The 15365-nt window shown below is 45.6% G+C and overlaps 1 protein-coding gene across 1 annotated transcript in view; it reads right to left on the bottom strand.

Moving 5' to 3' along the window:
- Positions 1 to 15365, bottom strand: part of DDB1 (damage specific DNA binding protein 1) — a 29574-nt gene that overhangs the window by 11629 nt on the left and 2580 nt on the right. Inside the window, exons 3-16 of the mRNA XM_045485443.1 lie at positions 14852 to 14968; positions 14067 to 14288; positions 11912 to 12026; positions 10883 to 10980; positions 9690 to 9848; positions 9023 to 9106; positions 8323 to 8439; positions 7637 to 7739; positions 3833 to 3908; positions 3628 to 3736; positions 1278 to 1456; positions 1017 to 1180; positions 826 to 933; positions 467 to 674 (exon numbers count right to left, since the gene is read on the bottom strand). Coding sequence (XP_045341399.1) covers positions 467 to 674; positions 826 to 933; positions 1017 to 1180; positions 1278 to 1456; positions 3628 to 3736; positions 3833 to 3908; positions 7637 to 7739; positions 8323 to 8439; positions 9023 to 9106; positions 9690 to 9848; positions 10883 to 10980; positions 11912 to 12026; positions 14067 to 14288; positions 14852 to 14968 — 1859 coding nt within the window. The remainder of the gene's footprint in view (positions 1 to 466; positions 675 to 825; positions 934 to 1016; positions 1181 to 1277; positions 1457 to 3627; positions 3737 to 3832; positions 3909 to 7636; positions 7740 to 8322; positions 8440 to 9022; positions 9107 to 9689; positions 9849 to 10882; positions 10981 to 11911; positions 12027 to 14066; positions 14289 to 14851; positions 14969 to 15365) is intronic.

Consider the following 15365-nt stretch of genomic DNA (forward strand, 5'->3'; position numbering starts at 1 on the left):
TCAGAATGAGTGAGAGTGCTGGGCCCTACCTCCAGGGTTTCTGATTCAGCGGAGTTTAGTGGAGCTGGGGGGGGGGGGGGGGGGGGGGGGGGGGGGCATGGGGAGGATCATACTATGAGAAACCCAGCTCTAGAAGAATACACAATCATTTCTAAATCAGGGGTTCAGAAACCAACTAACCATCTGAATCACTAGGGAGGTTTCCTGAAAATATAGATTCTAGGGCTGAACCCCAGATCTACTGAATCAGAATCTGAAAAGAGGTCAAAAGAAATCTGTACTTTTTATAAAGCATCCCAGGGATTTCTAATGGGCAGCCAGAGCTGAGAACCTCTGTTCTACATTTCTCATCTTAGCTATTTACACAGATTCAACTTTGGGAAAAGGCTAGAGGACAAGGGTTTGAGGAAAACATCATGACGCCCTCCATCAACGGCATCTGTTGAAGAAAGAAAAAGAGGCTCACCTGTCAGGATAGCCATCAGAGTTGAGGGGACACATGTAGTTGACTTCCTTGAGGTTGACATTGGAGAAGACCAATTTGTGGTTGCTGCTGTAGATGACAGTGGGGCGGTCAGAGCAAGCAAAGACGTTGGTGGTAGAGAGAGAACGGAAAGTCCTCAATACCGTGGGCTGGGTGCCCAGAGTCACCTTCTTCCGATCGCTCAACAGGCCTACAGAAAGAACGGCATCAGGAGAGAGAAGGACAGGACACGGGACAAACAGCTGGGCCATAGAGGTTCAAGCGCAGTGGGCCAAGGCTAAGGCCACTAACTGCTCACTCCTGATTTCTCAAAGACTCCCCGTCCAAAGTGTTCTGCTCACCCGTCTCAATGTTGAGCCCGAAGTAGAAAAGTGCCCCGTCTCCCAAGGCACAAAGGAGGTAGTGGCTGCTCTCAAAAGTGGTCATCAGGATGGAACGAGGAATGATCTCTGTGGGAGAGGGGCACGTCAAGATCTTGCTCCACATTCTGACTTGGATCCCAACCCCTAAAGGGTCCTCAGGAGACACCTACCTCCACCCAGCATCTCTTTGTGCAGTAGCTCAAAAGAGGGCAGCTTCAAGATACGTGCAGAGATGTCTGTCCACAGGCCAATGGCACAAAGAGGGGACAGCCCGTTGCTGTCCCCCAGTGGGGTGATGTCCAAGCAGGCCACTTCGTGTTCCATCTCCGTGTGGCTGAACAAAGAGGAAGATGGCAGAGGAAGGACTCCGAGGATGAACGAAGACCCGGAGAACAGGAGGGGAAAGGCAGAGCAGACCGACCAGCACACACCTGATCTGCCGGAGCTCCTGAGGGTGGATCTGCAGGTAGTAGAGGGCCCTTCCCACGGCCACCACCACCTGGCTGCTGTTGCAGGAGGCCACGCTGATGTTCTTGCCCTGAGGCTCCTTCCACTCACTGACCAGAGCTTTGGGCTCTTGAGAGACCAACCTCACAGATGCTGACGTGATCTAGGAAAAAAAAGAGCAGTGTCTCCAAGCACCTGCTGGGATCCATCCACAAGGGGGAAGGTGGTAAAGGCTGCCCTAGTGGAGCCCTAAAAGTAAACTAGGGAAGTCCTCTCTGCCATGTATTTTTCTTCCCCAAACACCTAAAACGATTAGTTCCGATAGATGCCATCTGTCGCTGAGCCCTGAAGAAGGCTGGCTTAAAACCACTTCCAGCTGACATACCGGAAAAAAAAGGTAACCTGATTCATTCTGATGAAGTCTTGGGAAAACTATCAACAGAGGAAGACCCTGTGACTACCGGCCTAGCAGTTTTTCTCAAACCAAAAATCAGTCTTCTACGATAGCCAAGTTCTTTACTATACACGAACCATTAAAATGCTTTAAAGTTTGGAGGCTCCGGGCTGGCTCGGTCGGTGGAAGAGTGCGACTCTTGATCTCAGGGTCATGAGTTCAAGCCCCATATTGGGTGTGGAGATTACTTAAAACTAAGATCTTAAGGGGAGGGGTGCCCGGGTGGCTCAGTCGGTTGAGCGTTTGACTTCGACTCAGGTCATTAACTACTGGTTCGTGAGTTCATGCCCCGCATCAGGCTCTGTGTGGACAAGCTCAGAGCCTGGAGTTTGCTTCGGATTCTGTGTCTCCCTTTCTCTGTTCCTCCCCCAATTGCACTCTCTCTCTCTCTCAAAAATAAACATTAAAAAAAAAAAATAAAAAAAAAAAGTCTTAAGGAGAGCCTGGATGGCTCAGTTGGTTAAGCATCTGACTCCTGGTTTCGGCTCTGGTCACGATCTCACAGTTCGTGAGATTGAGCCCCACGTTGGGATCTGTGCTGACAGAACAGAGCCTGCTTAGGATTCTCTCTGTCCACCCCTCCTCCATCCTCTCAAAATAAATAAACGTTAAAAAAATAAACCCTTTACAAAAGGCTACAAAATTCTGTTGAAATAAGTTTAATGAATCTGTTTTATCACTGAAATAAAATAAAAAGCAAGTTGATGACAGTGTAATGTCATTGATTCATCTCACCTATCAAAACTGAGTTCCTATTTAAAGAGTAAAGCCCTTTAATAACAGACACACGAGCTGGTGCCAGTCTTCAGGCCACTAGTTAGAAAACACTGACAAAGCAATGAATCAGTATCTGGGCATCTCCCACACTTGGTCCAGAAACCAACAGAACCTTCTCTCTGGCTTTTACCAAATCCACCACTGCTGGCTGACTAACAGGGAGACCCAAGTGGATAAAAAGATGGAGACAAGTTCATTAATCCTCAGGCACACAAATGCCATGCCCGACACTGGCAAACACTGACAGTTAAGGAAAGTGCAAAAGGTGGAGAGGGATGTGCAAAAAGTGAAGAGAGCCAGGGGTCACTCCAAACTGAAAACAACGAAGGCATGGGAAGGCGCTCAGAAATCAGGCTCCCGGGGCTAGCAAGCGCAAAAAGGACACCTGACCCCCGTGTCACATATATATTTAAAACAAAATCAGAATACAGTAAGTTCTGGGGCGCCTGGGTGGCGCAGTCGGTTAAGCGTCCGACTTCAGCCAGGTCACGATCTCGCGGTCCGGGAGTTCGAGCCCCGCATCGGGCTCTGTGCTGACAGCTCAGAGCCTGGAGCCTGTTTCCGATTCTGTGTCTCCCTCTCTCTCTGCCCCTCCCCCGTTCATGCTCTGTCTCTCTCTCTGTCTCAAAAATAAATAAACGTTGAAAAAAAAAATAAAAAAAAAAAAAAAGAATACAGTAAGTTCTGGTTCTAACAACGTGGAGAGTGTTGCTGACAATCATATATGGACGGGAGCATTAGGACTAAATAGGTGTGTATTACTATTAGAACAAGGGAAAAAATACGTCTCATAAAATAAGCATAATTAGCGGTTTGCCCAAATACGGCACCCCAAACCATAAAAATGTTACGATCCCAGTCTATAAAAGAGAATGTGAATAAATACAATATACATACATTTCAGAAAAAAACAAAGTTAAAAGGAACAACTCCAAAATTAACCCACCACTGGGTGGTAGGTCATCAAGTAATTTAATTTTCTTTCCCTAGGATTCCTGTTACATTTAGAGTCATGACAATGGACTGTCTTAAAATCCTGTGGTGCTCTAGACTGCACTGTAGGTCAAAGTCAAGTAAACAGCGCCTGCCCCTTTCTCACTTACCTGGATAAGTTGCTGATGAGCCACGTTGCCACAGAAGAAAGTCTGCTGATCATCCACGAAACCCATCAGTTCGGTTTCCTCCACCTCCTCTCCGTTCAACATGAGAACTCTGCGGCAGAAGGGAAGGCCCAGGTCAGCCGGCCTGGCTTCCCCACCTTGCACCCTTCACAGGAGCACCCGGAGCTGGCATCAGACTCACCCTTACCTTGTCTGGCCCACAAAAGAGAGCACCAGAGTGTCGTCAGTCTCCCGGCTAGGATCAGACCGCAGCGGCCACAGACCTGGAACAAAGATCAAGGAGTAAGACTCAGAGCACAGCCCAACACTCGGCTCCCCACATCTAAGGAAGGGCAGCCTGGCCCCAAGGGGCGGGAACTTTGTGGAGTCCACTCTGTTCTTTCCTGGCTTTAAGACCCTGAAGAAGTTATTTTTAAAACTGTTTTGAGCCTAATATTTTTAAGTTTTTCCTTTAATTTGGAAGAGGAGAATACACTTCCATGACTCAAAATCAAAATCTGTTCTTAAAATGTGTACACAGAGGTTCCATTCCTATACCTCTCCCTGAAACCTATCCACCAAATAAGTCATCAATAGTCTCTTGTTTATTTTTCAAAAAGAAAAAAAATTTATAAGGAAATTGGCAGTATTTTACAAGCAAATACAAATACAAGAGATGTCTGGCTGTCTCAGTCCGTGGAGCATGCAGCTTCTTGATCTCAGGGTTGTGGGTTCGAGCCCCATACTGGGTGTCGAGATTACTTAAAAATAAAACCTTGGGGCGCCTGGGTGGCGCAGTCAGTTAAGCGTCCGACTTCAGCCAGGTCACGATCTCGCGCTCTGTGAGTTCGAGCCCCGCGTCGGGCTCTGGGCTGATGGCTCAGAGCCTGGAGCCTGTTTCCGATTCTGTGTCTCCCTCTCTCTCTGCCCCTCCCCCATTCATGCTCTGTCTCTCTCTGTCCCAAAAAATAAATAAACGTTGAAAAAAAAAAAATTAAAAAAAAAAAAAAAAAAACCTTAAGAAATACGTACGTACATACATATGTACATATATACACACATACATATATATGTACACACATAAATATATGCACACACACACACATATATATACACATATATACATACACACACACACACAAAACAGCCTATCGTACACTGTTTGGCACCATAGTTTTCCGCTTTGTATTAAGCCCTTATCAAAACTGAACAGTACTTTAACAGACGCACAGCATTTAATTATACAGGCACACCAGTTTATTATTAAGTCTTATCTGATGGACACTTTTTCAGTATTTTGCACACGATGCCACAACAAATGATCTTGTATTTATGTCATTCCGTACATACGAAGGTCTATGGGGTAGATTCCTAGAAACAGGATTGTCTATAAATCATTAAATGCATGTGTAGTTTTGGCAATATTACCAAAAAGCATGCTTATTTCCTCACAGCCTCACCAACAGTGTTGTCAAACTTTTGGATTCTGGTCACCTGGTGAAGAATGGTATTGCTACTCAGTTCGGATTTGCACTTCCCACAAGTAAGGTCCATTACCCGTCTACGCGTGTTCTCCTACAATTTGGGGACAGGAATTTTTGGTGATCCCCTTTATAGAAATGTTTGGATAAATTAGGGAGGTTAGGCCTTTGTCTATAAGGTGAAGTACAAACATTTTTATCTGGTGTGCCATTTCTCATGACGTAACCTTACAGAGTTTGGTTTCTGCCATGCAGAAGTGTTTTTTACTTTTATGTTGCTGAATTAACCAATCATTCCCTTTGCTTCTGTACTGGAGTCATATTTTAAAAGACCTTCCCCACTAAATTATAAAGGGGGGGGTACCTAGGTGGCTCAGTCGGTTAAGGGTCTGACCCTTGACTTCGGCTCAGGTCACGATTTCACGGTTCCTGAATTCAAGCCCCACGTCAGCTCTGCACTGACAGAGTGGAGCCTGTTTGGGATTTTGTCTCCCGCTTGCTACCTCTCTTTCAAAACAAATAAAAATTTTTAAAAAATAATAAAACACATAAAATTATAAAGGGATTCAACTTTTTCTTTTAACTTTTCTATAGCCGTTTTTTAAAAAAGAAATTTTTATGGTTATTTATTTTTGTACAACCTCCTTTTTACACAAAAGTCTGATCCATGTGGATTCTAGTAAGGTATACAAACTACAGCACAGATCCAAACTCATCTCTCCCCAGTTGCTGACTGGGAACACCATTTATTAAAAACCATTCATAAAAGAATCATCTTGGGGCATGTGGGTGGCTCAGCTGGTTGAGTGTCCGACTTGGGACTCCGATCATGATCTCACAGCTCGTGGGGCTCACTGCTGTCAGCACACGGCCCACTTAGGATCCCCCGTCCTCCTCTCTCTCTGCCCCTCCCCTGCCGGTGCTATCTCCAACATAAATAAACATAAGAAATCATCTTTGGGGCCCGTGGGTGCCTCAGCTGGTTGAGTGTCCAACTCTTGATTTCGGCTCAGGTCATGGTCTTACAGGTTGTGAGATTGAGCCCCTGGTCAGGCTCTGTGCCGACAGCGCAGCACCTGCTTGGGATTGTCTCCCTCTCTCTTTGCCCCTCCCCAACGCATGTGTGATCTCTCTCTCTCTCTCAAAATAAATAAACTTAAAAAAAAAATCATCTCTAGCTCACTGAACTGAGACACCACCATTGTATACTTAATTCCCACATGTAACTGTGTCTATTTCTGGACTTTTTTAAAATTTCTGGATGTTTGAGTTTTTTTAATTTCGGGAGTTTTGCTCAAGGAACCCTGCCTGTTAGTGCACCGAAACCACACTTTTATTCACTGAGGTTTAATGGCACATTTTAGTATCTGGTAGGGCTAGTCCCATCTCCTGGCTTTTCTTGCTTCTCCCTTTTTCCATTTGGACCTTGGATTATCTAGGTCAAGAAAAAAAAAAACAAACCCTGATATTTTTACTGAGATACATGAAATATAAAAATAGGTCAAAGACTACTTTACAATTTCATTTATAGCATGTTGGCATGTCTTTTTCTCATCTGACCAATCTATCCTTTGAACCTTTAAGGAGTATTTTAATGTTTTCCCTGTAGAAGTTTTGCACACTTTTTATAAAGTTTATTCCTTGGTATTTTGCCTTTTTACTGCTATTGTAAATTGGCTCCTTCCCTCCACTATACCTTCGAATGGACTGTGTTTTCACATGAAAGCTATTAACTTTAGTACGTTAATTTTATATCCTACTACCTTAATGAATTGTTGTGTAGTTTTCCAGTCAATTCTCCTGGGTTTTGTAGTTTTATGATCTCTTCCTTTCTAACTCATAAACCTCTATTTCTTCATTTATCCGTTTCCATCCTCTTATTTAACAGTCTAAACTTTTTTTCTGATGTGTCTCTCTATGTATGTATCTTTGGTTTTGCTTTATGATTCAATCTGATCGTCTTTCTCCTTTAATAGGTGAGTTTTAACCAATTCACATTTACTTAACATGACATATCAGATTTTTCAGACACCCATGCAGATGTATAGCTGTTCTGTCATATTACCCTGGGTCACTATAGGTCATCTACTACCTATATATCATAAAAGCCTTTCACTATATAGTCTTTCTTTGATCTTGATTATTATAGTTCTCCCGGAATTTAGGTTTTTACTTTTGTTCTAGAAGTTCCCTTTACACTATTTACACTTGTATGTGATATTCTCAGTCTCCTCTTTTTTCAGGGATTCTATTAGTTCCCTTGTAGAGACGTTCAATTTAACTTAGAAACTTTTCCATTTCTCTACTCCATTATCCAATTTTGGTCAGTAATATATATTTTCAAGTTTACTTTGGCACTTATAAATACGCTTAAGCTTCTACCACTGATTTGTCTTTTCCATTTTTTTTTTAATTCTTCATCTGACCTGCTTTCCTCTAGCTCCCACCCAAGTGCCTTCACAACTCGTAATGAGACCAAAGATCAAGGTCACTCAAGTAAGATTTGCACCCTACATCCACCAAAAGGTTACCTTTGATGCCTGGTAAGTCAATGCTGGCATGCTCGTGGATTCCAATTCCATTTCGGATGATCCGCAAGGAACCTTCCTTGAAAGCCCCAGAGCAAGTAACCAGCTGCAAATAGAGAAAGCGTTTCTAAATACCCCCTCGCAAGCCTGGGGCCATCATACTGATGCCCGGAAAGTAAACCCAATGACCCTTCCAGTGGAGCTAAGTTTGAGGATGCAGACTTGGCAGAGGCTGATGTCCAAGTCCCTCAAATTTTCCAAGCAGACAGGACATTCTAGTCCAAGAAGCAAAAAGCAACTACCACTGCTCCTAGCAAGGTGGCTTCCATCATTGGAACCTAGAGTGTACTACAAAGAACACAGGATCTAGACTCAGACACACCTGCCATTTGGGGGTTATGGGACCTTGGACAAGTTCCTTGATCTTTCTCAGTCCCAAGTCTCCTCACTTCTGAAACAGCCAAGAATTCCTATCTAATAGGGTGCTCGTGTGATCACAGATAATGTAGATCTGTATCACCGACCTAGCGATGCACTCAATAAATGGTAGTTATCCTTGCGTCATCGTTCGTAAGCAAGGCTCTTAAAACTTATCTTCAGTGGGCACACCCCACTCCGGATAGGCAAGTCTAGAAGAGCACAGTTTGAGCGAACATATCAACCCTCCATTTCTAGGATGACCCTCTTACCTGTCCCTGCCCCTGTCTCTCCAGGTCCACCACGCACATGTCCACAATGGGTCCCAAATTAGTAAAGGTTTCCATGGCCACTACATAGGAGCCTTGTTCGTTGCTGTCAACATTGAGCTAACAAGAAAAAACAAGGTTAGTCCTGGAATGCCACTAAGAGATCCACCCTAAAGAGACGGTTATCATCCAAGAGAAACTCTGAATCCTACAAGATCTGCCCTTCTTGTACTCCACTGGATGCTTCTAGAAGGGGATTATTGACTAAGGAACATGGTTAGCTTCTAGAAGACCCACGAACCAGTCAGGGATGTCTAATCTGTGAGTCCCATGGATGGATTTCAAAGAAGCAGTTTGGAAATTAATGTAAAACGTTTGCATGTATTTCTCCGCAGAGAAATCCAAAGTTTTCACACTCCAGAGGTGATCTGGCACAATACACTATGACCTCTTTGAAGGTAGGAGCTGGGTCTTGTTTCATCATTGTATCCACTGTGCCCAGCACCTTGCCTGGCACATCTGTTGAATGAACCTTTAAGACAAAGAGCTAGTCAGGGTAGGAAGGGAAATCGACTGCGGAGACAGCTGCATAGTATGGAAACAGATGAAATGAAGAAATTCAGAGGTTCCAAACACAGGAGAAACGTGACAAAGAAGCAGTGAAGATGGCGAAAAAGCCAGAAAGAAGAAAGTATCTTCTCACCTTCACAAGCTGGGAGTCACCGAGGCGAGACCCAACGAACACAACACCATTATCGAGGTATGTCAAGCATTCGGCGATAGAGGTCTAGAAGAAAGTCAGTGGCATGAAAGGCATCAGAATGGACACTCCCTGGGAGCCCAACACTGTCCTACCACTGTCCTCTCACCTCTCAGAGGTCTGCTAAGAAAACAAACAGCTGCAGCCACGAGTCCCGAAACAATTCTCCATTTCAAATCCCCAGGCCCCACTAAACAAATGTCCCTAAGTCTCTGAAGTTTGTGACTCCATGTATCATATCCTTACAGTCAGAAAAATCTATTCTTTCTCTTGCAGGTGCCTCCTCCGAATGATCATCTTAATCCCAATGGCTCCAGTCTGCTCCTTAACTTTTTTGGGACCCTCCCCCTGGAATGGAGTATTAGCGTTAGGTTAATCTTCCATTCTGAATGGTATCCTTTCCATTTCTCTCCCTTTGTGTGCTTGACGTAGAGCACGGCTGCCTGCGAGATTCTCCAACATCTAGCTCATTTGAAAACCAACTTCCGCAGCAGGACTGACCACGTGTCGCTAGGTGGTACGTAACACAGTTCCCAGTCACAGTGTAAGACCACACATCTGGGGTCACTAGGGCGCTAGCAGAAGACAGCAGAGCAGGGACCAGCCCGACCTCTCCAAGGAGCTCCACGCGGAGATCTTTGAGGGTGACGGTGCCGTCCATCTGCTCCTCCTTCTCCAAGAGCAGCATAAAGAGCCGTCCTTCCATGTCTCCCAGCAGATAGCGGGAACCATTGGGGTCCACACGATTGTGACACACGATCGTGCTTTGCTGCCAAGAGGGAAGACATGGTCGTTAGAGATTAAGTGTCTCCCATAACCAGAGAGCAAACCCTCGTGAACCACTCCCTTTACCAAGCCCAGCCATTTCACAGGCAAGGAATCCACTTAGCAAACGCTACGTGTGTGATTAAAAATGGGGACATTTTGGGGCGCCTGGGTGGCGCAGTCGGTTAAGCGTCCGACTTCAGCCAGGTCACGATCTCGCGGTCCGTGAGTTCGAGCCCCGCGTCGGGCTCTGGGCTGATGGCTCAGAGCCTGGAGCCTGTTTCTGATTCTGTGTCTCCCTCTCTCTCTGCCCCTCCCCCGTTCATGCTCTGTCTCTCTCTGTCCCAAAAATAAATAAATGTTGGAAAAAAAATTAAAAAAAAAAAAAAAAAAATGGGGACATTTTTATTCTGAAGACGATTTTCTGAGGAACTCAATATACCTGAAATGTTTTTTCACAGATTATCCTATTGGGAAATAGAAATACACAGAAAATAGGAAGCAGCTGTAAGTATTCACTGGACTATGAACACTACCACAGATTTTGTTAGTTATCGTCACGATTACCAATTCCTCCCACTGCTAACGCTACCATAGACTATGTCATTTACCCTTTAACTTAATATTCTAATTCTTATGATTTGAAACACTGAGATTTGAAACTTTTGTGACCAATTTTTTTAAGTCTGTACAACTGATCACTCTATTACCCTCACATGACTTGAGCTCTGAGAACATTTAATCAAATCTGCAAAATCCTTCCCTTCGCAAAGTCGCCCCAGTAGATGGGAAGAGTAAGCCTCCTTCGATTACTACTTCTTTCTCTCGGCTAGTGGGCAAGCTCTCCGTAAGCAAAACCAGGCCAGCCTCTCTTCGTATTCCCAATGCCCCACACGGTATCTTACGCACATAGTAAACGCTAGGACAGACATCTAGAAATGTCCCTTTACAAACGGGGAGAAAGAAAGGAGCAGGGTAAGGACAAGGGCAAAAAAAAAAAAACAGAGAAGGAAGGAAAAGTAAAAGAGTGCTGCTCACCTTGATGATAGGAGGGGCAATCGCCAGGTATTTGTCACCGTTGTGATAGGTGATCGACTCCTGTCCAATGATGATGGCCCCTCCAAAGGGCTCTGGGACTGCAGGGGAAAGGACAGCATTAGAACGCTCAGTACTCCAGACCTGCCAAGCCCTGTAGCGTCAAGGGCACTGATCCAGCCACCTCTGGGGCAAACCTTCAGGAAATCATTATTTTTAAAAAGACAACCAAGTCCAAGGAACGTGGCGGCCTTTAACTGACGCTGCTGTCTGGGAAATGTCAGGCTGGCATCACCTAACCCTGTATTTTTATCGTCACTCTTCCGGTGTTTCCGAGCCCCTGCGGGTGGGGCGTCTTCTCTGTGCTCTTCCACCTGCACCCTCCCCCTTTCTCTCCTCAACTTTGATCTCTCGAACTCAAAACGGTTATTCTTTTTCCCGTTCCTTAGCTTACTTTCCCCCGTTATCAGGGCCACCATTTAGAAAAGCCAATTCTCACTTGAGAGTTCTAAAATTTCTCTCCTAAGCGAGACACATAACATGATGTTGAGGGCAGGATATGGGACAAGGAGCACAGAGGCCTGGAGTCAGGCCGAGGCTTTGTCAGCGAGGCACAGGCACGGGCAAGCCCCATGGCCCAGGCATCCCCATCTGTGAAAGACTCAGATTAGATAAGCTCCACAGGCCACCCCGCCTCGGTTTTTCAACGTTATGCCCAGCAATGAAATAATGAGAGTAATTTCTACACGCCACTCTGCAAATCAATCTCAGTACTTAACCCCGCCACCCCAAATAAAGGAAAGCTGTCCTTTCTGGGAGGAGTAAAAAACAGACAATCCCAAAGACAAAAATGGGAAAAGCAAAGGAAAGCACATTTAGAAAACAGGAGACGTCAGGGCTGCTGAGTAATGCATGTGCAAAAGAGCATCTGAGCCCGGAAATAAAGGCGCAGAGAAGGTGAGGAAGGAGCAAGAGTAGGGAACAGACCCAGACCTGGGGGGCAGGGGGCACATTTCCAAAACCCCAACCAACCTGCAATCACCATGGAAGCCTCAGCTTCTACGTTTTCCTGTTTCCAAGGGCCCTTATTGAACTCCTTCTCTCGAAGAGACACCTCATAGGTTTTCACATGCCGCCCCTGAGGGTCCTAGGTGGGGGAAAGGTGAAGCGGTTAGCCCCAACGAAGGGTGAACCCTGGACTGGACGGGAGTCCTGAAAGGGACAGGCCATACCCACCCAGCATCTGACCATCCTATCACGTTGGCCTTACTACCCTGACCCATCCATATGCTGACAGCCACAAACTAAGCCTGTGACTGGGTAGGCTGAGACCCAGACCTGTTTCTTGTTTCTAACAACTCAACCAACCAAGACAGGCTTCAGAATTAGAAAAACCAATGTGGGACGCTATACCGATCACCGTAAGAAATACAACATACACGTGTATATTCACGGGTGTGTCTAAGACATACGTTACATCCTAGAGTCCTTGGTCTCAAGGAAGTTAATATATTGACAAGCTAAATACGTCTAAGTGATTAAAAAATTTATCTGAGGGGCGCCTGGCTGGCTCGGTCCGTGGAGCATGCAATTCTTGACATCGGGGTCGTGAGTTCGAGCCCCAAACTGGGTGTAGAGATTATTTAAAAAAAAAAAAAAAAAAAGATACAATTCTTAAGCACATTCTGCAGGGGTGATGGGAGTGAGAACAGAACACAACACTACTCTACAAGGAGGTTTTAGCTAAGACCTCCAGTCCTGCCTTTTCAACACCTTCCCCTGCTTCTCCTGAATCCTGACTCACATCAGTCCTAGGGCCATCAAAGTCACCTTTGAGACTAGAAGAGCAGGGATGGGGAGGCTACAATCGGCCAGTGGGAGATGGCATCAACAAAGGCCAGATGGAAGTCTAAGAAGTTATGGAAAGAATTCCACAATGTGTTTCGGGGCAGGGGCCACATCTTAATCGCTGCTAATAGCTCCTGACACACTTAGAATGACTACCTTTCACCGGGCAAGTCCCTAAATGTTTCCCAAGTTGAATTTTTGGCACAAAACAGGAGATAGTGGTTTTTAGTTGAGGAAAGCTCTTCCCATCAATGACAGGGGTTAAGACTGAACTTCATGAAAAGTTCAAGCTGGGGTTTGCATTTGGACCCCTGAGACATATACAGAAACGAAGATCTTTCACAACTGGCAGCCCTGAGGCTAGGAACAGACAGAATCAGCCTTGAATAACCAACATCAATGTTTTAATGACCTGGTAATTTACAAAACTGTACACGAGAGAGAAATTCTTAAGTTTTTATTTCAGCTTCAGTAGTGAACTGTGAGCAAGATCAAACAAAATCTCCTAAAGTCGTTTCAACCTCATTCAACTGAACTTCATTGCGACCAGCCTCTGAACTCTAGCACTTAGGGGGACACTAAAGAATACGCAAAAACAATCAGTGTTTCCGAAGCTTAACACAGCTATCGAACGTGCCCACGCATCTCACTCGGGACTCAGACTAGGTTTCCCTCCACCACTGATTCAACCACATGCAAGCGAAATGACCTCATGCTATCTGGCTCTTTGTTAAAAGGCGGAGATTTTTCTAAGATACAGGCAAGTGAGCCTGGTGTTCTGCCACCCCGCCCCCACTTAACAAATCTGGCTCAGAGAACAGCTGCCCAGGATCAGCGCGGCTAAAGTTTGAGGCACAGACCAAAATAGAAGTCAACAGCCAACAAGTCACCAGAAAGTGAGGGCTGGACAAAATGCAAACCTCTTCTTAGAAGACATAGATAAGACATCGCCAAGACGATTTTTCTTTTGCTTACAGGGGCAATTTCTAGATCACTGCTCTACAGCTAAGTTTTAATAATCCCCTAGCATGCCGGTAAGAGACTCAGACAAAGTATAAACTGGGTCACCCTATAAAATCTCCAAGGTCCACAAGAATGTAATCTCAGGATTAAAACCTGCTACCAGCCCCAGAGAGCTTCCTGCCTCATTAAGTACTTCTGCGCTCAAGACGCAATCAAATTCTGACCCATATTAATCATATCATTCAAAACATTTAAGGACAAATATGTTCAACTCTCTGCCTGCCCTACTGCCAAATCCAGACATTCCAATTAGCGGAAAGCAACTCCCACTGTGCAAAACCACACCGCTTCCCCCTCTCTCCTCCAGCTCCAGTACCTGGTAGACAAAGCAGATGGTAGGTGCTTGGCAACCATATAAGAACTTGACGTCGATGACATGCAACTCCTCGAGGCGGATGTTAAAGGCCTTGAGCTCTTTATTGTCCCGGTCTAGCGGAATGACCTTGAAAAGGCCATCATAGAGTCGCAGGCCAATCATGCGGCACTCGGGGTCAATAATGCCAATGATGCCAGTCTCTGAGGGGCGGCCAATACGGTCCTAAGAAGTAAAACTGGGGTTAGGAGGGGCGCCTGGGTGGCTGAGTCGGTTAAGCCTCTGACTTCAGCTCAGGTCACGATCTCACAGTTCGTGGGTTCGAGCCCCGTGTCGGGCTCTGTGCTGACAGCTCAGAGCCTGGAGCCTGCTTCATATCCTGAGCCTCCCCCTCTCTCTGCCCCTCCCCTGCTCACTCTCTGTCTCTCTCTCAAAAAAATAAAATTAAAAAAACTGAGGTTAGGGAAGAACCTCAACACTCAGGGTAACAGAGGATACCAGGCACCTCCTCCCCAAGGTGACTTTAGGGGTAGCAGTAAAACCAGTGGCGTCTACTGGCCATGCCAGCGAGCCCACATCAGTGCGTGCCTTTTCGCAGAACACCGAATCTCAATGAATTAGTGCCCTGTCCCTTGGACTCTCCCTTTCTTCATAAAAGCTCAAACCCTTAGGATGTTCTCTTTGTTTCTCTGATCACAGTGAGAGCTGCCCCAGCAGCTCAATTTTCTCCATCAAATCATGACAGCTCTACCCAAAAAACTCTCATCAGCCTAAAGCAGCCACCTCACCTGGACGTTGCCATGGGCTCGTGTTATGATATCAATGCTCTCGCCGCTCTGCTTGTACTCCAGGATGCAGGCATTGTACTTAGCTGTCAGGATAAACAGGAGGTCCTTGCTCTCCCCCTGGAAACCAACATGATACCATTAAAAGAGGTTCTTTAAAAAAATTTTTATTTTTAATTTTTTTTAGTTTATTTTTGACAGAGAGAGAGAGAGAGAGAGAGAGAGCAAGAGAGTGTGCGAGTGAGCATGAGCAGGGGAGGGGCAGAGAGAGACGGAAACGCAGAATCTGAAGCAGACTCCAGGCTCTGAGCTGTCAGCACAGAGCCCAAATGTGGGGCTCAAACTCATGAACCACAAGATCATAACCTGAGCCAAAGTCGGCCACTTAACCGACTGAGCCACCCAGGCGCCCCTAAAAGAGGTTCCTGTTAAAACAAAAATAGCTGTCCGGCCTTTAAGCCTCTTTCTTCAAGCATGCTAAGTTCTTGAAGAACTTTCTTTTCTCCCTGAAGAGAAA

This window comes from Leopardus geoffroyi, chromosome D1 (assembly GCF_018350155.1).
Source record: "Leopardus geoffroyi isolate Oge1 chromosome D1, O.geoffroyi_Oge1_pat1.0, whole genome shotgun sequence".
Classification (NCBI taxonomy): domain Eukaryota; kingdom Metazoa; phylum Chordata; class Mammalia; order Carnivora; family Felidae; genus Leopardus; species Leopardus geoffroyi.